General features: G+C 40.2%; 1 protein-coding gene across 10 annotated transcripts in view; it reads left to right on the top strand.

Moving 5' to 3' along the window:
- Nucleotides 1-22,838, top strand: part of NCKAP5 (NCK associated protein 5) — a 257,106-nt gene that overhangs the window by 98,475 nt on the left and 135,793 nt on the right. For 8 of the 10 annotated variants that reach the window (XM_054176890.1, XM_054176884.1, XM_054176901.1 and 5 more), the window contains one exon: nucleotides 9,090-9,180. In XM_054176890.1, the coding sequence (XP_054032865.1) occupies nucleotides 9,090-9,180 (91 nt within the window). The remainder of the gene's footprint in view (nucleotides 1-9,089; nucleotides 9,181-22,838) is intronic. The other 2 variants (XM_054176887.1, XM_054176910.1) reach the window with 1 other exon arrangement.

Genomic DNA, 22,838 nt, shown 5'->3' with positions numbered 1-22,838 from the left:
GGACTGGTGATGGAAAGCACCCATGCAGTCCATATGGCATTTGTCTGTCTATTCAACACAGGAATAAACATTAGTACTGATTTCTGTTGCAGTTCAGAAACTTTTTGCTGTAGGTGTAAGCTTGATGAGTGAAATCTGTATGGCAGAAAGAACATTTCCAACGTTTCCTGGCTCAGATGGCAGTTAGTTTCAGAGAAATGTCAGGTCTGCCATTGCATGATAACAGAATTCAGACTTGTTTGGGAGCTGTGCTGAGGTCTTTCAAAACCTCACTTACACCTTGGAAATTGCTGGTGCTCAGTGGCTCAAATACTGTAAGTGTACTCAGCCATTCAATTCTGTGTAATTTTAAGGTGATGGTATGGTCTAATGGATAAAGCGCCTGGTTAGGTCATCTATTCAAAAGAAGAATCTTTCTTCAGTCTTGTAGGTAGAACTTGAGACCTGTTACATTCCAGCAGAGCCTTGCAATAGCTGCCCACATCATGTATAAGTTACTTCATTTTATATGCTACTCATCTTTAGATAGCTTGCCCTTCAGGCAACAGTTTGAGTATACTTTGAGTATGTTCTTGGAAGGGGAGTTTAGCATGGGTATGTGAAAAGAGCGAGTGTCACTGGGTTGAACTAGCGCCACAGAGCCTGTGACTGAGGAAGATTCCTGTTGGTGCTGCAGAAGGAGGGAGAATTTGCTGGAAGAGGAGAATTTCCCTTAGTATTTCTGGATTGATAAGCATTCATACTGATGAACAGAAAGAATAAAAATAAAATATATCTGTGGTTTTATTATTATAAAGGATATGATTACTTTCTTTTCAAACTGAAACATTAAGGGTGGATATTGTGCATTCTGTAAGCTTTGCCCAGCACACTGCTAAAAGGCATGTACCAATGTCATATCTTAAGCAGAACTGAAAATATGGAGAAAACCCCCAAGGGTTTAAAGCCCCACCACTTCCCATCTGTCAGTTCTCTTTTAAGTTTATCACATATGTGTTTTCACATCTCTCTTTGCTTTTTTAAATCCTTTTCCAATGTCTAAATTCTTTGGAGAAGCTTCTGCCTGTCTCTGGCTGCCTACCCACTCAAAGCAATGGCCTAACAGTGTGCTGCAGGGTCTCTGCAGCAGGTGCGCTGAGATCAGCAGGCTTAGACACAGCCCCAAGAAGAAGGGGATGCTTCTTCCTGGGGATCACCATGGCTTACTGAGGAGAGCAGAGGGTCTCCAGGCTGTCACTGTGGCTGGCAGGTCACTGCACAGCCTGGAGATGAGCCTGCAGATCAGTGGGATTGCTGAGGAAAGCAGGCAGACCTGTCTGGAGTTAAGGGAAACCCTTGGGACCAGAGGGGAGTAAGCAGAGTCTGAGGTTCAGAGCGCCACTAGTTTGAAACCAGGTAGAAGGACAGAAACCTCCTGCAAGCATGCAGTAAATGGGAACTCATGTTTGATGAGATTTTTGTGTTTCTTTTAAGTCTTGTGAAGCCACTGTGGTATTTTCCCTATTCAAAAAAGTTGAGTGCCTAATCTAAAATCTGATTTTTTCACTTTTTCAGGAGATGGGATTGTGTGTATTTGCTCTGAAGACTTTTGGTAGTTTGAGGAATTTGCTATAGGGAGAGAGTCTAACCTGACCCATTGCAGAGCTTTGAATGGAGTGGTGGGGGAAGTGAGGTGCAGGTAACCCCAAACTTGAAGTTTGAAACTATGTATGAGTAAGCAAACAAATTTATCTGGAAGCTGAGTCAGAGAGAATCTTTTTGTTTGGTTGGATTGTGGGTTTATGGAAAGACCTGGAAGGCTTGGACAGAGGCGCAGAAGTGTGCCTCCAAAGCCAGATGGATTGCTGTCTCCAAAGAAGCAACCATAGTCCAGCTGGTGAATATACCAGCTGGTTCCTGGGTGAACCATGAGCTGAAGAAACTGAGAAACCAAGTGGGAACTTGGTTCCTTGGTTCCTTTGTGATCAAGCAGTAGGGAGGGGTTGGACAGTTCAAGATGCTGAAACGCAGACCACTTCTGCAAGGAAGCTCTGACTGAAAAAATAGAATTCAAGAGACATAAGGCAGAGACTGCCCAAGAGAGAGGCAGAGAGCTCTCACAGATAGCAGCTGTCTCACAGGTAGCAGCTGGGTGAAAACACTCACCTGAGAATTTTGGTTACACAGGCCTAAATTAAGCTAATAATGGAGAAATATCTGTGCATTATATTTTTCTCCAAGACTTTAAAAATGTGGAGTATTGCACCTGCTGTACAGCATCAGAGGAAAGAAAAAGCTGAAATACAAACCTCAACCACTGCACTAAGATTCTATAGAAACTTCTGGACACACCTCTGTGAGCCTGTAAGTTAGTATCACGTTGACAGAATCCTTGTCACATGCGTTTGAAATAACCACCCACTACTGTCACCTCAGCTTGAGGGTGATGAAAAGGGAAGGTGATAGCTACCTAGCAAAAGGTAGCTGCCAGCCTGTGGAAATCTTGAAGGAAGTAGGTCAAAGGAGAAGGGATTGAAGCTGTCACATACCTTCTAGAGTGGGAGCAACTATGTGCTACCTGTCCCTGGAGGGACTGTCGTAAAAAGGGTTGTGTGGGATGTGGCTGAACAGAGCATGGGCTAAAGGGAGTATTCATTGCCTGTGCTAGGAGAATCAAAGAACAGGATTTTTGTCAAGGAAAAGTAGTTCTGTCAAAAAGAAAAAAAAAAGTGTGGGGAGATCAAACTTCTCCAAAGGATATTTAGTAAAAAGAAAACAGAGAAGAGAATGGGGTTTCCTCTGCAGTGAGACAGGACTTACACAGCGGAGTGGTTGCTCAGAGAAAATCCTTTTCACCTCCGAAGTTACTGTGGCAAACTGTGAAAGACACCTGTCTCAAGGAATGGAATCATTAAACCTGGCTGAAAGGGATCTGAAATAACTTTTTGGGAACTGAGCAATATATGGCAGAGTTAGGGGGCTGAGAGAACTCTTGTGCCTCCTTGAATTACTATATTCGAGGGAAGATAATTCCTGTATGGTGTTAAAATCTGTTCTTGGGGAAGACCTTAACATAATAGCCTGTGGCTTTGGTTCACTTGAAATGACAGAACTGGGAGAGGTACAAAGCAGGCAGGTTTTCTGACAATGTCCCAGCATTGCTAGGCAACAGCACAAAGGAGGTGACCATTTATGAAGATGATGATCCTGAAAAAATGGAAAGTCAGGAACCTAACTGCCTAGCAGGGATTTATCTACAGTCCCCAGCAGGGACATGTGCAGAGAAGGGCAACAAAGCTGGTGAGGAGTCTGGAGCACATGCCCTATGGGGAGAGGCTGAGAGAGCTGGGGTTGCTTAGCCTGGAGAAGAGGAGGCTCAGGGGAGACCTTATTGCTGTCTGCAACTACCTGAAGGGAGGTTGTAGCCAGGTGGGGGTTGGTCTCTTCTCCCAGGCAACCAGCACCAGAACAAGAGGACGCAGTCTCAAGCTGCACCAGGGGAGGTTTAGGCTAGATGTTAGGAAGAAGTTCTTCATAAAATGAGTGATTGGCCATTGGAATGGGCTGCCTGGGGAGGCAGTGGAATCACCACCACTGTAAGTGTTCAGGAAGAGTCTGGATGGGGCACTCAGTGCCATGGTGTAGTTGATTAGATGGTGGACTTGATGATCTTAAAGGTCTTTTCCAACCTGGTCTAGTCTGGTCTGGTCTACTCTACTCTACTGTACTCTATGCCTGGCCTTGTTGAAACCATGCTCTGGCATATGCCATGAGTTGCAGCAGCAAGGCTAGGCAAGGAAATGGAGCAACACAGCTGTCAGAAATATAGCAAGAAACTTACAAAAAAGTTTCCCTATATTTCAAGATTTGAGTTGCAGGAAAAGTATAGAAGGATCTTTCTTCTGCCATCTTGAATCCTTAAGCACTTGCCTTATGGACAGGGAACAACGTTTCCACCATTCCAGAGGTTCCTCTGCCCCCCTTGGCCAGAAACATACACAAATAAGACAATGTAAATATCAGTACCTTCCATGTGGATTGATTTCCTGGTATTCTCTCAACAGCACAGGACAAATCACTTTTTTTAAATGTAGGAATGACTAATTTTATTACAGGAGGAGTAACAGCAGGGACCTGTGGATCATAAATTCATGTCCTCATCTCTTGACTCTGCTGTGTAATTAATTCTACTAACTGCTCAGCTCTGGTTTAAACTTGCTGAAGTTTCTCATCTTGTTATTCTACCTGGCAGGCTGGTTCAGAGTTTCACTTTTTCAAATATTAAAAAACATCCTAATTTCAGCCTAAATGCATTTGTAGTCACTGTATTCCCATCTAATTTTGCCTTAGGTTGATGTATTTTTAGAATAGAATAGAATAGAATAGAATTAACCAGGTTGGAAGAGACCTTCGAGATCATCGTGTCCAACCTATCATCCGACACCACCTAATCAACTAAATCATACAACCAAGCATCCTGTCAAGCCTCGCCCTGAACACCCCCAGCGTCGGCGACCCCACCACCTCCTCAGGCAGCCCATTCCAATGGGCAATCACTCTCTCTGTGTAAAACTTCCTCCTAACCTCCAGCCTAAACCTCCCCTGACGCAGCCTGAGACTGTGTTCTCTTGTTCTGGTACTGGTTGCCTGGGAGAAGAGACCAACCTCTGCCTGTCTACAACCCCCCCTCAGGTAGTTGTAGAGAGCAATAAGGTCACCCCTGAGTCTCCTCTTCTCCAGACTAAGCAACCCCAGCTCCCTCAGTCTCTCCTCATAGGGCTTGTGCTCCAAGCCCCTCACCAACCTTGTTGCCCTTTTCTTTCCCATTTTATTTTTTCTCACTCATTCCTTTGTGGAATTCATACCCATGTAAGCTCTTGGTCTCTGAAATTTAGCAAGATAGGTTTAGTCTTTTCTCATGACACAGACTCTCAATTCCTCTAAGTCTCTTCCAACCTTAGTGATACTGTGATAATGTAAGCAACCTCAGCCCTATCTCTTCAGTGAATACTCTCTGAATGAGCTCCTCCTGAACACTGATGATTGTAATTGCAGATAATATTCCAGATGAAATCTTGACAGTGCTTTCCACAGTAGCATTAATATTTTATGTTCCTTAAACTCTCATATTCCATGAGCAGATTCTGGTTTCAGAGTGCCTCGATTCTACTGTTGTCTTGAGAAATTTTATCCTTCAATTAGGACTGGTGGAGGACTGTTTTTCCCTACTCTAAAGTGACTTTTTGTCGAGAAACTTGCAAGGCTTCTCTCAAACATGGATTTGATTTATTTTTCCCTTAAAGAAAATATTATTTTTTAAAAAAAATTAAAAGGAACACATCAGTTGTAAGAACACTTTGATTTTCTATTCAAATAATAGATGTAACAGAAAATGTAATGGTACTAAGTGATATGCTTCAGATGAAGAGATAGTAAATTGAGCACTAAAGAAAGGGGAAAATAAGTGTTCTTAAATAGCAATTGAAGAATGCAGACTCAGGAATGGTGAGCTTTAAAGACTGTTTTTGCAGATTATAACAGCTTGATAGTTACACAAGATGCACAGAATCCTTGACAAAACAATGTTTTTCGCATAGTCCAGCATGCTAGCAGAATACATGCATGGGGGGATAGCTAGTCTAGATGTAATCAGCAAGTGCGTGATGTTGAAGTGGGTCACCATATCACAGTATCACTAAGGTTGGAAGAGACCTCAAAGGTCATCGAGTCCAACCTGTCACCACAGACATCATGACTAGACCACGGCACCGAGTGCCACGTCCAGTCCCCTCTTGAACACCTCCAGGGACGGTGACTCCACCACCTCCCAGGGCAGCCCATTCCAATCACAAATGACTCTCTCGGTGAAGAACTTTCTCCTCACCTCGAGCCTAAACTTCCCTTGGTGCTGCTTGAGACTGTGTCCCCTTGTTCTAGTGCTGGTTGTCTGGGAGAAGAGACCAACCCCTTCCTGGCTACAACCACCTTTCAGGTAGTTGTAGAGAGCAATGAGGTCAACCCCTGAGCCTCCTCTTCTCCAGGTCCATCTAGGATATTAGAATCATGACCAAGAGAAGACAACCTTTTGTGATTACCAGAAGGTGGAAAAATACAGGTCAATGTGTAGAAATAGCCATTCATAAAGCTCCTAATTTTTCTGTTTCACTTCCAAAATTTACATATCATTTGGAAGCCTTGTTCAGGGAGCAAAATGTGGGGTTTCAAGTTAAGTTTATAGAGGCTAAACATTTTTTCCCATTCTTTAAAAGAATTTATACTGAATCCTTTTGTACTGTCATTGTGGAGAGTATTATAGATCAACTTTTCCATTAAGGTACCATTAATTCATGGTTCAAGAATTCTAATTTATAAGAAACAAGTCTCAATTGCCATGTTTGGTTAAGCAATCCTTCCTAAAAATGGGTAACTGGCATGTTAGTGAAGCAGCAGCAGCTTATAGCTTACTAGCTATCAGAGCTTTGCAGTAAACTTGACTGCAAGCATATTTCACCTCCTTGTTTGACAGAAACTTTCCTTTCAGATATTCCATGGGTACATAAAGCATATAAGATCCTCTCAGTGCTGGCTTTACAGTGATGTGACCACACACCCACGGTTTAGCTTTATGGCTGTCAACTCTTACAAACTCTTTATAGTAGCTACAAACAACAAAACAGGAAGTCTCAGCTATGTTTAACTGAGCTCTTCATCATCCTACAAAGATTTTTCTGTGCCATAGAAACCTGAGTGCTTCTGGGAGGTGTTTCTGATTGCCACATGACACTGGATACTCACCAAGTTCCTATGAGGCTTTTCAACAAGATAGGCATCTTGTCCAAAACCTACTGTCTGAATTTGACTGGAGATGAAATGACCTGTTCAGGTTTTTTTCTGAGCAAGTTAAATTGCTTATACTAATATGCATCTAGACTATCTTTTCCTTAATACTATTAGGCCTAAATTGGAAAAACCCTCTGATTTTAGTGGTAGATGAATCTATTCTTTCTCTGATATTTGTTTGTTTATTAATTTGTAAGAACTTTATGTAGGACTAGAGTTGGAACCACAATAATTAAGACTCCTATTATATCATTAATTTTAAAATGGAATGATGAGCAAGAGGTGAAGACTGCACAGGAATGTATGTTATGAACCAAAATCATTTGGTCTTTTGTGTAAAAGACGGCTGATTAAGGTCAGCCTATGAGCAGAAATGGTTCCAATCTGCAACTGAAAAACTACACCACTGTCTGCACTAGAGATTAGGGCTGGCTTGGTTTTAGTCACATTTGGTCAACAGATGGTCCAACTATTCTGTGGGCATTCTGGCAATGTAGAAGCCTGCACATCAATGACAAAAAGAGAAAAAATCCTCAAACACTATCACACAAATAAGTAAAATGTCAGTGTTCATCTGAGTAGAATGAACATCCAGCATCCGCCTCTGAAAACCAGCGTAGCTGGCTGACTTGAGAAAACATAACAAAACATCATATCATTGCTAAATTAGCCAATACCATTCATTCTGATAAGACTGAAAGAACAGAAAGACTCTGAGGCTTGTGTAAAAGATGATGTTGGCCTTTGGCCAGAGCTGTTAGCTAATATTTGCTGTCTCACTGGGTTGTTACCTTAGACATAAAAAAAAAATACACTCTGCGAATAACTCTTCTGCTCAATTGCATTGCCAAAGAATGGGACACAAAAATCATGTTTGCCTAAACACAGAGGAGATAAACAACAGCAGTTTCTGGTCTGATGTGCCTAGGAATAGTGGCTCTGTATTCAAGGTCACAATTTTAATGTACAATGTATCTAACAACATAGCTTAAGATACTCACTTTTCCTCTCCTGACTCCCTGTCACCCACACATCTGTACCCACAGCAGCTTTCCTTTCTCCAGCCCCTGTTCCAGCTGGGCTGTTTTTCCAACTATGTCAAGGGACTGAGACAGCTTAAAAGGAAAAGAACGGACAACATGAAAAGGGGGGACGATGGGGGAGAAAAACTGGTGTATCTGCACAGCTGCAGAAGCTGTACAAGGGTGAGGAGGTGGAGAGTGAGGAGAAGTGAGAGGACCTTTGGCTGGTGTTGTCACAGCATTTTTTGTGGTGAAACCCAGCATCTTTGTTGTGTCTATTGCTGCTTCTCTGGCTTTTGATCCCTTTCCTTTTCTTATCCAGACTCACAGAACTGAAACCAGATACAGTCACAGACTCTTTATTTGTGGTTGGCCATGGTGACATCTCCTAAGCCTCAGTGACATCTCCTAATCCCATGGGATTTAATTTGTGATCCATCTTCAATAGCACCAGTGTTTGTAGGTGGCTTCTGTAATTTGCAGCAATCTGAAGGAGCAGAACTCTGTTCTGTTCAGCCTCCATTCAGGAGGGTTAGCCTTATCAGTTTTAACATGCTTGATGAATGTGTGTAGATCAAAGACAACTTTTGATAGTGTTTATTAACACCTGAAATGGAAGTGCAAAGCTTTCTTCTTTCATTGATGGAACTGAAGCTGATTATGATTTCATGAGCCAGTAGTACCAGATTGTAGCCTACGCTTGCTTTTTACATCCCGTTGAAAGGGCAGAGAAGGGTGAATGTTCTCAGCAGCAATGCCTCTATAAACAAATGTACTGGCACACACTGCTGCACCTATAACGTAGAGAGTACATACTGGTAATGTGTTTGACAGTCTGTCTAAATTGCACAAACCTGACAATTGGCTAGAAATACAGCAGGTTGTGGGGTTTTTTAGTCTGACTCATTTTGTTCCTAAATGACAGTAATTTTAAGGTGGTGTTTGGTTATACTGTTGACAAGGTGATGTCTTTTGCACACATTCGGTTTTAATTTTTGTAACTGAGCTCCAGTTGGGTTTTAACAATGCAACTAATTACTGTGCATATTCCAAAGATAAAAGAATGCCCTTAATGTGTTATTCATAACATGGAGTATGAGAACATTACAAGGCCAGGATTGTCTTTAAATATTAATTTCAGGGTAGCCATGGATGCATTAGGCTCTTGGAAAGAACAGAAACTCTGTATGCAACTCTTATTTTTGTTTTTCCATACAGCTGACTTTTATAAATATTTTTATTGTCTAGAATGGAGGAGACAGTGAGAAATCTGCTGCAGAACCAAGGATCCCCAGGCCAGCACGGAGAGGGAACTGTCAATATCATGAAGGTCTATCAGGTATTGCTGACTTACTACCTGTTTTCTTGTGGTAGAAAAGTTCTTTAAAGCAAAAATCACACTATTATGAGAAATGTATCTGGCATTGTTTCCTCTTTTTGTTTATTAGTTATGAATATTTGTAAGTGGAGATTGGTGCCATCTACTTTTCCCCTAGGTGTTCTTTCACAAGAATTTAAGGGGTTTCATTTAATTGTTCAATATTGTCATTGTGTTACCTGTGGTGTTCTTCACAGTTAACAGGGGACAGGAAAATAAGTTTTGAAGGCTGTATTAAAACACTTAAAATCTTAAGTAGTATATTTCAGCATCTCTAAAAAGCATAGATGTTTCTGACATCTCAACCTTCAGATTGTGATGGGTAATTTATCCATTCATGTTCTTATTGGGGGTGAGGCATCCGTATCAAGCTCCAGAATTTCTTACTGCTCCATGTGGCAGGTGCACTTCATCATCCTCACTTCGGAGAGAGGGAGTGTTCAGGGCAGAATTTAGGAGAGCAAAGATGCTAGGCATTTTTCAAAAGGAACCAGGGGTGTTTATGCTGTTTACAAGACAGAGAGTTTTACATTTTCCTAATGGACTGGTGTATTCTGGAAGCAGTGACCCTGAGGTGGTGGAAAGCCTTCCTAAGTGTCTTGAAACAGGAATGAGAAACATCCTATTTAATAAGATATTCTGCACACATATTCCTAAAAAGAAAGCCCCACCTAATGAAGTCAGTCCTGTCCTGTATCTGTTTAAATAGAATGAGAATTCCTTATAAAGACATAAAATGCTGAAATAATATAATAAAGCCTATTCTAGATAGTAAACCTTTAGATAAAACACTTTTCAAAAATTGTGGTTCTATCAGTCCATTCTCGCAACTAATGGATCAAAAATTCAGCAATCTTGCTAAACAAAAATGTATATTAAGGAGCATTTATCACTGTAATTAAATTTTCATTTTAAGCTTGGATTGAAGGGAAACAAATCTTTTAGATTAACTTTCCAAAATAATAAATTTTTCCTGTTCTAATGATAGCCTGTAAAATTTAATTTCAGGACAAATTAAACATTTTGTTGAAGTTATAATAGAATATTGTGCTTTTAGAAAATGGTGATAAAAGCATCTGTATTTTACTCACTTGCCTTCTGGGATGCAAAGATGAAACTCAGTTCCCTTCCCTTGGTTTAGAATATAAGTCCATACTTCCTGTCACTCCTGCCACTATCCAGTGGGTATTCTGAATGGGTTTGATGTCAGTCTCTTCTTCAGGTGGATTATTTGTCTATCTGTTTAAGACAACTAGAATGATTTTTGTTATCTGCTTTTCCATATACATAAGGTAAGGTGGCACCACAGTTAGATTTTAGCTTCTTTGGGTTTTGGTATGCAGTCAACAAGAAAATCAGAAAACTACTTCAGTTTCTTTCTATCAAACTGGGCACTAAACAGGAAAAAAGTTAGCTTTTGAAATTTGGAATTTTGTATGCCACTTTCCTGGAGGGGAGATAAACCAGTCATTCCAATTTTGGTACTTGTGTATTTCCTCCATCTTTTATTTGTGATTAATTTTTGAGAAAAGAATTTGGTTATGGTTTTTTGTCTTTTCTCCTTTGGGGCCATACTAACATAGGCCTGTGATATTTTGTGCCAGCCAGAAGAATAATTTCTGTGGTTTGTTTTGTGTAAAATCTCTTTGGTTTACTTTCTGACCAATAAACAAACATAGAAGCTTCCTTATCTTCCTCTTCTTCCTTGTTCTTGGCAACGCTTTCATTCATGATTAATGTAATCCTGGGTTTTAGCCATTTTCATTTTTTCCTTATTACCAGTGTGTAATTTTCTTTGCTTATGAATTTCTTTTCCTAATTCATGACTTGGAAGCAGTGGTTTTCCCTTTCTTGGTGGAATGGTTAGGCTACTGTGTCATATACCAGTCTGTCTTTGGTAAAACAGGTCAAAAATGCAAAACGTTTCCATGAGCATTGTGCTTTTTCTGAACGTCTCTTTGACTCATTCATCCTCACATCTCTTTAGTTCACTTTTATGACAAACTTCAGATAGTTTGTTCTCTGGGAATTTCAAGGAATGGCTCTATTCATGTGCAAAGCAGTCCATTCCTGCCCTTGTATGGCTATCTGCCATGTAGGTCAGAGATGGTTCACTTGGGTGTGTTTGTTATTCAGACACATGGTACAAACTATGCAGTGTGATTTAGGCAACAGCTGCATGCAATAATAAAGGCTAATACCTGAAAAGCTCTTCTAAACAAGTAGCTGGCGAAGAATCTGTGATGTGAAATGTTTACCGAGTGTTTTTAACATTGAAAAGCTTATTAATGTGTTACTACAAACACTTTGTCTACATATAGGATAAATTTCATTGCAGAGACTGTGTCCAGGTTTGGCAAGAGGCATCCATATTGCAATAGAAGCATTTCATTTGTATCTTTCAAATGTATTCAGACAGTTTTGTTTGTTTGTCTTAATATATTTATAAGGGTGATTCACAACTGGCAATAGAAAGTGAATGCACAGCCTGGGTAATGTTTCTTAAGAACAATGGTATATTCAGGGTTTTGGGAACATGATAACTGTATCATCATCTGCTGTTTGTAACTGAAGTATAGATGTGAAGTAACGCATGGAAAAAAGATTTTTATGCTCTGAATTCCAATTGGTGTATCTATATTTTCTTACGCATATACAAAAATTATTGAATGTGTAAATGCTAACATTGTTTTGAAAGCTGTCCTCCACAATCAGTTACCTTATGGAGCACATTCTGAATCATACCTGTGCTCTGTGGTTACTGTTGTATGATCAGAACAATATTATCAGTACCCAGTGCAATAGAAGATGAGATTTTAGTGCAGTTTCATAACCATGTATTTCATAGCAAGTGACCTAGGTGATCTCTGGTGCCAGCATATATCCCACATTCTCTGACAGTATGGTTAGTTTTAGTGGGTGAAGCCTGGTCAAATTAATATCTGAGCAGTCATAAAAGATACCTCTGTGCAATAAACACTTTTGATCTATTGACCATTGTCTACATGTTTGTTTTCTGCAAATCTAATTATTGTTCTGGGATGTATGAAATTGAGATCTTATTATATTATCAATATGCCTGACTCCAGAATATATATTCTTGCTAATTAACATTAAATGTTGCATAGTGATCATGTTGGAAGAATAATAATAAGATGGAGCCCAGAGTGTGCAGTATTATTACAATATTGTGTTATGTCTTGTGGGGATTCTTACTTGAAACAAAATACTCTAACCCTTTCCATAGCGCTTGCTGCCCGATGACTATTTAATTTGCCGGATTTACAAACTGATGATGTGATTTCTTTAGGGTAAGTGAATTATGAAATGGGACTGTAAATAAAATTATCCTTTTATCATTTTACATAATAATAACTGAGGGAAGATGGATAATGAATGCTCACATAAATGTGGACTATAATATGTTTGATTTGAATTGCTATAAACCGTTTTATTTCTTGCTTAAAAGTTGATGTGATTAAAAGGGTTTAGTATGTAAGAGCTCATGATGTTTCCAACAAGCACTGTCCACCTAGAAGTAAGAACATACCAATACCTTGTATATTAATATTACTCTCATTCAAGACACAAGTAATTTTATATGAGGACAGCGATCCCCTGAAATAATTTTGTGAAGTACTTGAACTCAAGGCATTAAAACAAGTATACCACAGACTTCCCATCCTACATTCGTACTTACTTGGATACTTGTTTGGTACTTATTTTGGGTACCAAAACCTAAGAGTCTCTATTCCATTTGAACACAATACTGCATGTCTAGATAGAGTCTTACCTGACTGCAGGTCACTCAAAGACTTCCACGTTTTCTTTTTAACATCTTTTGACTTTCTGTCAGTGTACGGTGATCAAAATAGATGAAGAAGAGAGTTTGTTGTAAGTTCACAATTTGTTATAATTCTGGAATTGTCAATATGTGCAATAAAGCTCTGGACAGACACGGTGCAGTCACATCGGGGAGAAAGGACAATCTGCTGTGAGAAGCATTGTGTTTGGCAGACTGGATTTTGATTTTTGCATTTGCTACGAATTTCTCTATTTCTATGGACAAATTCACTTTGTCTTTCCATCTTTAGCTTTTGTCTGTAAAGAGAGGATAACAACATGTCATTTCATCTCAAGTATATTTGAAATGTCATTATATGTATGAGCTGCTGCTTCTGTGGTAACAGGAACTTTTGTAAGTGCTGATTCAGATAATGAAGAGATTTTTACTAAATCAAAAAGGCTTTTCATATTTTGTCCTAAACTTGGAAAAATGCTCACTTCCCTAAGGATAGTATTTAACATAGGAGTACTTTTAATAGAAAAGGAATCCATTTCAAAATGAAGCTTGCATGGTCTTCAGGCAGGGCTGACCTTTCTTGTATTAAAAAATATGGAACTGATGTTTTACAGTTGGGAACGTGAGCATTTTGATACATGAATTCCTATGAAAAACTTAGGGAAATAAGTTGTGATTGCAGGACTTGTAACCTTTCCAGAACTCCACCATGCTGCTTTGAGATTTGCACGCCAAATGAATACTGCTGTGGAGACCAAGCGTATTCTTTTGATCAGCAGGAACTGAAATCCTGGTTTGTAGACAGCTTGAAGACCACCTCATCTAATGTCACAGGCCCAGTCATGCCTCAGCATCTGTGTAAGTGCAAAGTGTCTCTGCTCACCAGCTGACATGATCTGACTACTTTTTACGGGAGGGATTTTTGTCATGCTGGGCAGTGCAGGTCTTCAGAGACTGACTACACAGATTCATAAGGGATGGGCTCTTCTCACCAAGTAAGAGCTGTGACTGTGGTGCATCTCTGTTGGGTTTTTTTCCTCACTCTTGAAAGGTGACAACATTTTGAGATGTAATGACTGCAGAAGAGATTTCTAAGGTTTCTGTGTGCATCATGGTAAGAATGGAACACAGCTCTATGATGGACATGTGTCCCATTTGCCAGTCGCTACCACCAGTGCAATCATCAGCTCGCAGCGTAGCTTCACAGGAGTGACTCTGTATGTAAGAATGTTCAGTTCCATTTCCTGCCTTCTTGCTGGATGTAAATACGTGGATATGTGCCTGCTGTATCCAAAAATATAGAAAAAAGATTTATCTGTAAAGACTCAGTACTGACAACTTCAATACAAAGATAAAATAGTTTCAGACCTGCAAGACTTCTAGTTCTCAGTCATGAAGTCTTGAGTGTTTCGCTAATTGCTTTCTGAAGCACGTATCAGAGAGGTGTGACTGCATAAGTGATATGAGCACATTTCAGGTGGTGTTGTTGCCAGATCAACCCAACTTTTTGTCTGCGTGCTTTGTGAGACTCAAATGTGGAACAGTTGTTGTGACTGTCACTTCTAATTTGCACAGCCGTTGGTGTCAACAGCTCTTTCATGAGAAGAAAAACTATCTATCAGCAATACAATTTTATTCTAACACAAAATTATACAAGCTTAATGTTCAGGCCATTGATATCTATAACATTTTGTAGATAGGGCATGGCCATGAATTGAAATAAAGACACTAGTCAAATTCCCTAGCTGAAATCCGCAGTGGATTTTTAATGCTAATTGCCATTGCAGAAAGAGGAAATATATCCTTAAAATTAAACTTATAGCTCTGGATTGGAAGTGCACACAGGAGAGTGAATCAACAAGGCCTCCTCAGCTTCTAAGGAGAGTATTATTAGGCAAAACTTAGCAGTTTAGTGTCTCCCAGAGAAGAACAGAAGGGAAGCCACCTGCACCCTTGGGAGCTCCGCTGGAAATCCTGGGCTGTCAAGGACAAAGGCATTTGCTGTTGGACAACTTTTCTGTAGAGAAAAATCTCAGGCCAGATTCATAACAACTAATTCTCTGTGGCTTTTATCCTGGTACATTTCCACCACTGTGCAAAGATTCTGATAACTTTTTATTCCCATATTTAACTAGATGGAGGTTGGATTCTTGCCCCCAAAGGAGAGTGATGGTGTGTCTCAGACACTGTTTATAATTACAGTTTCATTGCAAGGAACATATGTGCAAATAGTTCTCCCTTGTTGATTGTTCGTAACAAAGCAATGGAGTTCTCTTTAAGACAACAAAGTCTCCTAGCTGGAATGTGCCATCTGTGTGCCTGTTTCTCAGAAAACACAATGTTCTTTTCTTCCCAGAATCCTCTGCATAAAAACAGTAGCAAGAGGTGACGATTGACTCATTTGATGGTGCCATTATATATTGTACTGATCATAACTCCACATTTAGATTTTTCTTTTCCTGTCTCTTCCTTCTAGTTATTACTTTTTGAATGAATGCACAGAAATCAGCCCCTATACACCCCTGAAGCCTATACATATGAAACAGGCATAACAGAAATTCAGTGGCACTCTTTGGAAAGCAAGGTGATGATGTGGTTCACAGCCTAGAGTGTCATGGGTCATCCTAATACATATAGGGACTTCCCATTTATTCACAGCAGGTTGTCTGCAGCCTTAGTCTTGTCCTCAATGGTGCTCTGGTTGCCTTTTCTTGTAATTCCAGGGATGTATCTGAGAGAAAAGAGTATGGCTGTAACATACCTCTGCTGGGAAGTCTTAAGAGAGACTGGAATCATCTGGAGTTTATAGCAAATACCAGTTTTAAGATAATCTGTTTGCTGCTTGGAGAGAAGCCAGCATCTTTGTACATAAAACTCAACTTGTTGCTCTTTATCTGAATGTATTCCTCATACCGGTCAGACTGTGGCTACCAGCAGTGGGGGTGTGCTGGCACACAGGCTGAGGGCAGCCCACGCTTCGGCTGTGTGAGAATGTAAGCCTGCAGGGCTGCCATGACACGCTTCCCATGGGACCTGATGCCACTTCCAGCCCTACTTTGTTTCTCAGTAGAGCCATGAGATCCCTAGGGAGTTGTTGTCATCTCCCATCTGGCAACGGCTTTGAGAGCTCCCAGGTCTGTCATGTGTCTGCTGGCTCTTGACCAAGATTTTAATAAGAGGATCTTACCTATCTGTAGCCTATCCACATCCCTGTGTGGTTCCAGATGTGCTTTGTTGACCTGACAGAGCATTGCCCATCCTGCACTTGCATGGAAGAGGTTGGGCAAGAGGGTCTGGCAAGTAAATGAGAACCATTTTTATCTTTTGAATCCTTTGTGTTTTCCGAGTAAGGATAACGAGTAATAAATACAGTCCATTTACTGCAATCAGCTATCCAGTGACAGAATTGTTTGGACAGAAGACTTGAAAAAACAGTTTGTATTCTTTGATGTTCCAAGGCTGGGTCTATTATATACCCAAGTCACTTGCTCGCTCCCTGTTTCCACATCTTCGTGAAAGATACTGTTCATTCTGCATTTTGAACTGTAATTCACTTGTGTTTGCAAATCAGCAGAAAGCAATGCTTTTTTTTAGGTTTCAATAAGTTGGAAAAAACCCTACATTTTTGCCAATTTTCTAAGGAACAAAAAAAAAAAAATAAAGAGTTTATTTTGCTATAGTCACAAACATACTCACTTTGAAAATCATTTTAACAGAATAATGCACTTGCCAGTACACCAATATATTTATTTTGGAAAGAACATGCACTACAGAGCATGAAAACTTTTTTTAGTTTCTGTTAAGTATATTTCTTCTAAACCATAACAGCACATTTGAAAAGTTCAAGTCTTGATCTAGCCCAGAATGCTTGTTTCTACATGTTGTTTTTGTGTGAAGATACATTCTGAGCTTTTCAGAAGTTTTCCTGAATAGAATTAAATTTAGAATTAACCAGGTTGGAAAGGACCTTTGAGTCCTACCTATCATCCAACACTAATCAACTAAACCATGGCACCAAGCACCCCATCCAGTCTCTTCTTGAACACCTCCAGGGATGGTGACTCCACCACCTCCCCGGGCAGCCCATTCCAATGGCCAATCACTCTCTCTATGAAGAACTTCTTCCTAACATCCAGCCTAAACCTCCCCTGGTGCAGCTTGAGACTGTGTCCTCTTGTTCTGGTGCTGGTTGCCTGGGAGAAGAGACCAACCTCCACCTGGCTACGACCTCCCTTCAGGTAGTTGTAGAGAGCAATAAGGTCTCCTCTGAGCCTCCTCTTCTCCAGGCTAAGCAACCCCAGCTCTCTCAGCCTCTCCCCATAGGGCTTGTGCTCCAAACCCCTCCCCAGCTTTGTTGCCCTTCTCTGGACACATTCCAGCAACTGATCATAGAAGGAGATCAGGTTGGTCAGGCAGGACCTGCCCTTCCTAAATCCATGCTGGCTGGGCCTGATCCCTTGGCCATCCTGTAAGTACTGTGATTGCACTCAAGATGACCTGTTCCATAATCTTGCCTGGCACTGAGGTCAGGCTGACAGGTCTGTAATCCTCTGGCTTGTCCAACTGCCCCTTCTTGTGGATGGGCATCACGTTGGCCAGCTTCCAGTCATCTGGGACCTCTCCAGTGAGCCAGGACTGTTGAAAAATGATGGAGAGTGGCTTGGCCAGCTCATCTGCCAGCTCTCTCAGCACCTAGGGTGGATCCCATCCAGTCCCATAGACTTGTGGGGATACAAGCAGCTAAGGAGGTCTCTAACTACTTCCTCCTGGATCACAGGGGAGCTATACTGCTCCCTGACTCCATCTGCCAGCTCAGGAGTCCAGTTGTCTTTAAGACAATCTGTCCTGCTAATAAAATTTGAGGCAAGGAAGGTGTTAAATACCTCTGCCTTTTCCTCATCTGTTGTTACTATGTTCCCCTCCGTGTCCACCAAGGAGTGGAGGTTGTCCTTGCCCCTCCTCTTGCTAGTAATATATTTGTTGAAGGATTTTTTGTTGTCCTTCACAGCAGTGGCCAGTCTAAGCTCTAAATGGGCTTTTGCCTCTAATTTTTTTCCTGCATGACCTAGCAATGTCCTTAAGCATTCCGTGGGTTACCTCACCTTTCTTCCAAAGATGATACACCCTTGTTTTTTCCCTTAATTCACCCAGAACTTGATTGCCCAACCAGGCTGGCCTTCTACCCTGGTGGCTCTTCTAGATTGGTGAGACAAACCAACTAGTCCCTGACATTTGCCAAAAATTACCTGGTTACGTAATAACATAGAATCATAGAATCACAGAATTGTCACAGTTGGAAGGGACCCCAAGGATCATCCAGCTCCAACCCCACCACCATGGGCAGGGACACCCCACAACAGACCAGGCCACCCAGAGCCCCATCCAGCCTGGCCTTAAAAACCTCCAGGGATGGGGCCCTCCAACCACCTTCCTGGGCAGCCTGTTCCAGTGTCTCACCACCCTCATGGTGAACAACTTCTTTAACATCCAATGTGAAGTAACCCACTTCTAGTTTTGTTCCATTTCCCCTAGTCCTATCAGTAGCCAACACCCTAAAAAGTCCCTCACCAGCTTTCTTGTAGGCCCCCTTAAGATACTGGAAGGCCACAGTAAGATATCCTCGGAACCCTCTCCAAACTGAGTATCCCCAACTCTCTCAGTCTGTCTCCATAGGAGAGATGCTTCAGCTCTCTGCTCTTCTTCATGGCACTTCGCTGGGGGTGTTCAGGGCAAGGCTTGACAGGATGCTTGGTTGCATGGTTTAGTTGATTGGGTAGTGTTGGATGTTGGACACGATGATCTCGAAGGTCTCTTCCAACCTGGTTTATTCTATTCTATTCTATGGACATAATACTGATTTATTTTTTTTGTCTTAATCCCTGACCTCCTTAGATCAGCTTCTGCAATTGTGTTCATGGTGATAAATGGTTACTCTAATGCTGTGATTCCAAAATACTTGTTTATCTTCACGTATGTCCTTTAGAGTCTCTTTGTGGTATTGCCTGAGGAAACCATCAATGGGAAACCGGATCAACAAGTCTTAAGTACTAGAAGACTTTCTGGTGGCAAAAAAAAAAACCAAACAAAATTGCACTCAAAGTTTTCAATTTCATTAAAAAAGAGTAATTTGGCCTTCATCCAAGTAGTGAAAAGACTTTAAAAAAAACACCCAAAAAACCAAAAACCAACCACCAAAGTGCATCACTGCAAAACGAAGGAAAATGGTCTTATTTCTAGCAATTTAAACCCAGAGTAATTCTCTTGCCTTAATTGCTGTTACATAAAATGTTCTGAATTTAATTTTCTGAAAAGTGTGGCTTGTTTGTACTTCAGTCAAAGGTAGGTATTTTAATACTGTCAGTTCAGTCAAGTGTAGTCACTTTAATACTTGCAGACTCCTTCAGGAAAGTTTAAATGCTGCATATAAGTTTCTTGGGAGGAAAAATGATTAAATGTGCTACTATAACAAATCTCTAAGAAAAATATTGCATGAAAAATCTCGCTGCATATTCATCTCACAGTATCATGTCCATACTTATGAAGAAGGGACAGCTTAGCTTATAGAACAATTAGGGTTTTTTTCCTGCTGATAACCTTACTAGTCAGCTGAAGCCCCCATTTTGAAAAGGTACAACACACATGATGCACTTCTGCCACGCTGCCCTGACACCACTGCATCTGAAACCCTGTGTCTGGCTTCGAAGTGTCACCTCCAGAATGGTCAGTCTTTGATTTCTCTTCTGACAAAGTGCTGGAGGAGAGGGTGCTGTTGATAACATGAATGTCCATTCCTTTGAGCTAGGATGATGTCAAGAGCAATATTTGGGCACAAAATTAGAGTAGTTCACTTTGACACCCAGGACTGACATTCAGCTGGGGACCAGGAGACAAGAAACTCCATCTACACTGATCTCTTAAGTACACTTAATAGTGAACTTCACTGTGAAGTTTTTTACTTTTACAGCCTTTTTAAAACTGAACTTTTAAAAAGAAATAGATGCTTCTGATGCATGGAACCAGCCAATAAAACTGTCATCAGGAAATTTATTGGTGTTACTGCAGAACTGTTCAATAGGGATGATAGCTTGTACTAGTGAGAAGTGTTTCGAGTGAAGAATAGTATGTGGTACATTTAGATTGATATGTGCATGGTAGAAGGCTCATATCAGAAACATAAAGAAGGTACTCTGTTCTCTTATCCATCACACATATTTAATCTAGGGAACGTTACTGCTCACTCTGTTCAATTTTTAAGTGAAATCCAGAGATGAAAAAGAAGAATTTTTATGCTTTTCCTGACAATGGTAATGTTAAACTGGGAACAGTTTGGGATGTTACTGTAAAATGTTGTGATGTATGTGAATTCATTCCTTTTTTTTCCCTTCAATTTTGGTCAGCTTGTTCAGAACAAAAGTTGTTAGCTAAACAAAAATATATTATTATTACGCTTGCTGATGTGCTATGCAAAGCTATATTTTACTCTATCTTTCCACTGGGAGTAAATAAAGCAAGGGCAAACAGCTGAATATATAGAGAGCAGTAAGCAAGGTAAAGCAGAAGTCATATTTGTAGCCTTGTTCTGAGGGATCATTTATAATGCAGGCTAGTTGGGTGTAATTTTTTGTTTCAACGTGTTAACTTGTTTGCTCAGTTATGATTTTTTTCCAAACCTGAGTCATGGTGTTTAATGGGATTCCCATTAACAAGCAGAGAAAAATTTTTAATAGATGTTGCAGATGCAATTTGTTCAAGTCACAGTGGTATCAATGACTGCACCAAACATCTTGCAGAAAACACTTAATGAATTTGTCAGTCTTAATTCACATTGCTCTCACTTCACATTTAAGCATCTTCTCTATATCTCAGGTTTTGCCAAATGAAGTAGCTTCTAAAGGATATCAGAAGATACTGCTAAATTTCAAAGGGCATATTTAAGAGGGATTGAATCACAGTAAACAAGAGTTAATTATGATTCAGGGAAAAAAGGTCATGGTGGAGGGAGAAAAGAAGCAAGGTGCAACTGGAAAACAACTTTAACCTTGTTGGAATTTTAAGTCAGTAGTCCTTGGAGCAATTGCTGCTTTTTTTTTTCCCCCAGCTTGTGCAGTTAGATTGAGCTACTTGTGCATAGCTTGGGGCTGTTTTCTTCATGAAAGTATAGAGAAACCTTCATCTACAGTTTTTATCTACATAAACAGTCTGAAAATTCTCATTTCATATTTCTTGCTCACAGTGAAGAATAGCGATGAATACTAGGAGGTCTGCAGTGGAAATAACACTGAAAGTACATCTCTAAGAATATATCAAGACTGTAGAATGGCCTTGCCAAGAAAAAAACCCATTCAGTTTATTATAACATTGTCATGGTTTAACCTCAGCTGGCAATTAAGCACCATACAGCTGCTCACTCACTCCCCTAATGGGGAGAAGAGAATTGGAAGCATACAAGTGAGAAAACTCACATTTTGAGATAAGAACAATTTAGTAATTGAAACTTAATCAAATATAATGATGATAGTAATAGCAACAAAAAAAACCCAAGTTACTGTGAAAAGGAAAAGAACAAGGAGAGAGATATAAAACACAAGAAAGACAAGTGATGTAAATGAAAAAATTGCTCACCACAAATTGACCAATGCCCAGCCAATCCCCAGGCAGTGGCCTCCCTGCCAACTTTCCCCCTAGTTTATTGCTAAGCATGATGTCTGTGGTATAGAATATCCCTCTGGTCAGATGGGGTCAGCTGTCCCAGCTGTCTTCCCTCTAAACATCTTATGTCACCCCCAGACTACTCACTGGTGAGACAGAGTGAGAAGCAGAAAAGGCCTTGATGCTGTGTAAGTACTTCTCAGTAACAATGAAAACATTTCTGCATTTATCAACACTGTCTCCAGCACAAATTCAAAACACAACTCCATGCCAGCTACAGTGAAGAAAAGTAAATCCATCCAAAACTTGTTACCAGAAAGAAAATTAGCTGCATCCCAGCCCAATCCAGGACATACATAAACAATTCTCTATATTGATTTGTAAATGGCAATTTGGATCTGGAAGTTAAGAGTTTGCCTTTATTACAGCAGGAAAGAGTGTTAGAAATGCAGTATAGTATACTTGGCTCACCAAATTCAGTCACTGAAAGCTAAGATAACTGTTTATTAAATAGCTTAAATAGAAAGCCTTGTGGAAGCTCCTAAGACACCATGTTCTGAGATGGTGAGTTATCCACTTTGCTTGGGTTCCGTAATGATTGGATTCTTGGATGCCTGCTACCATTGCTTTTTTATATGATCTGTTAATAACTACATTGTGAATCATTTTGAGTATTTTTTCTCAAATAAGTGGTTATGAGCAATCAAGCACCATTTAATTATGTATCCTACATGTATTTTATTCTTGGGTTAAATGTGTGATTAAAGTATGTTTTTGGAAAATTGCAGGCATGACTCTCAGAAGAATTAGAATTTGTAACAGTTATAAAACCAGTGCTCCCATACATTTCAGAAGCTGGAGAATTAACAGGAACTCAGAGAAGAAAACCCCACTCAGGCATCACAATCTGACACTCAAAATCGAAATAGAGATTGTTTGTATCTGAGAGATCTTTACCATACTTCACTTCTCTGAAGGACTTGTGTTCATCACATGAAAATGATCTTTAGCTTCTATAAGCAAAGATGTCATCTCTACTTATTACTTGCCAGTTTCCAGACAAGCAATTCATGTCATCCATTTTATTGGGAAAATCAGCATTTCAAAGATCTTGATCTTTTTGTAATTCTTGCTTGGTTCAATCAGAATTATGTCACACGTCCTGTTG

Source organism: Dryobates pubescens, chromosome 2, assembly GCF_014839835.1.
Source record: "Dryobates pubescens isolate bDryPub1 chromosome 2, bDryPub1.pri, whole genome shotgun sequence".
NCBI lineage: Eukaryota > Metazoa > Chordata > Aves > Piciformes > Picidae > Dryobates > Dryobates pubescens.
Note: the sequence above shows the minus strand (reverse complement) of the source record. Positions and strands in the feature narration are given on the sequence as shown.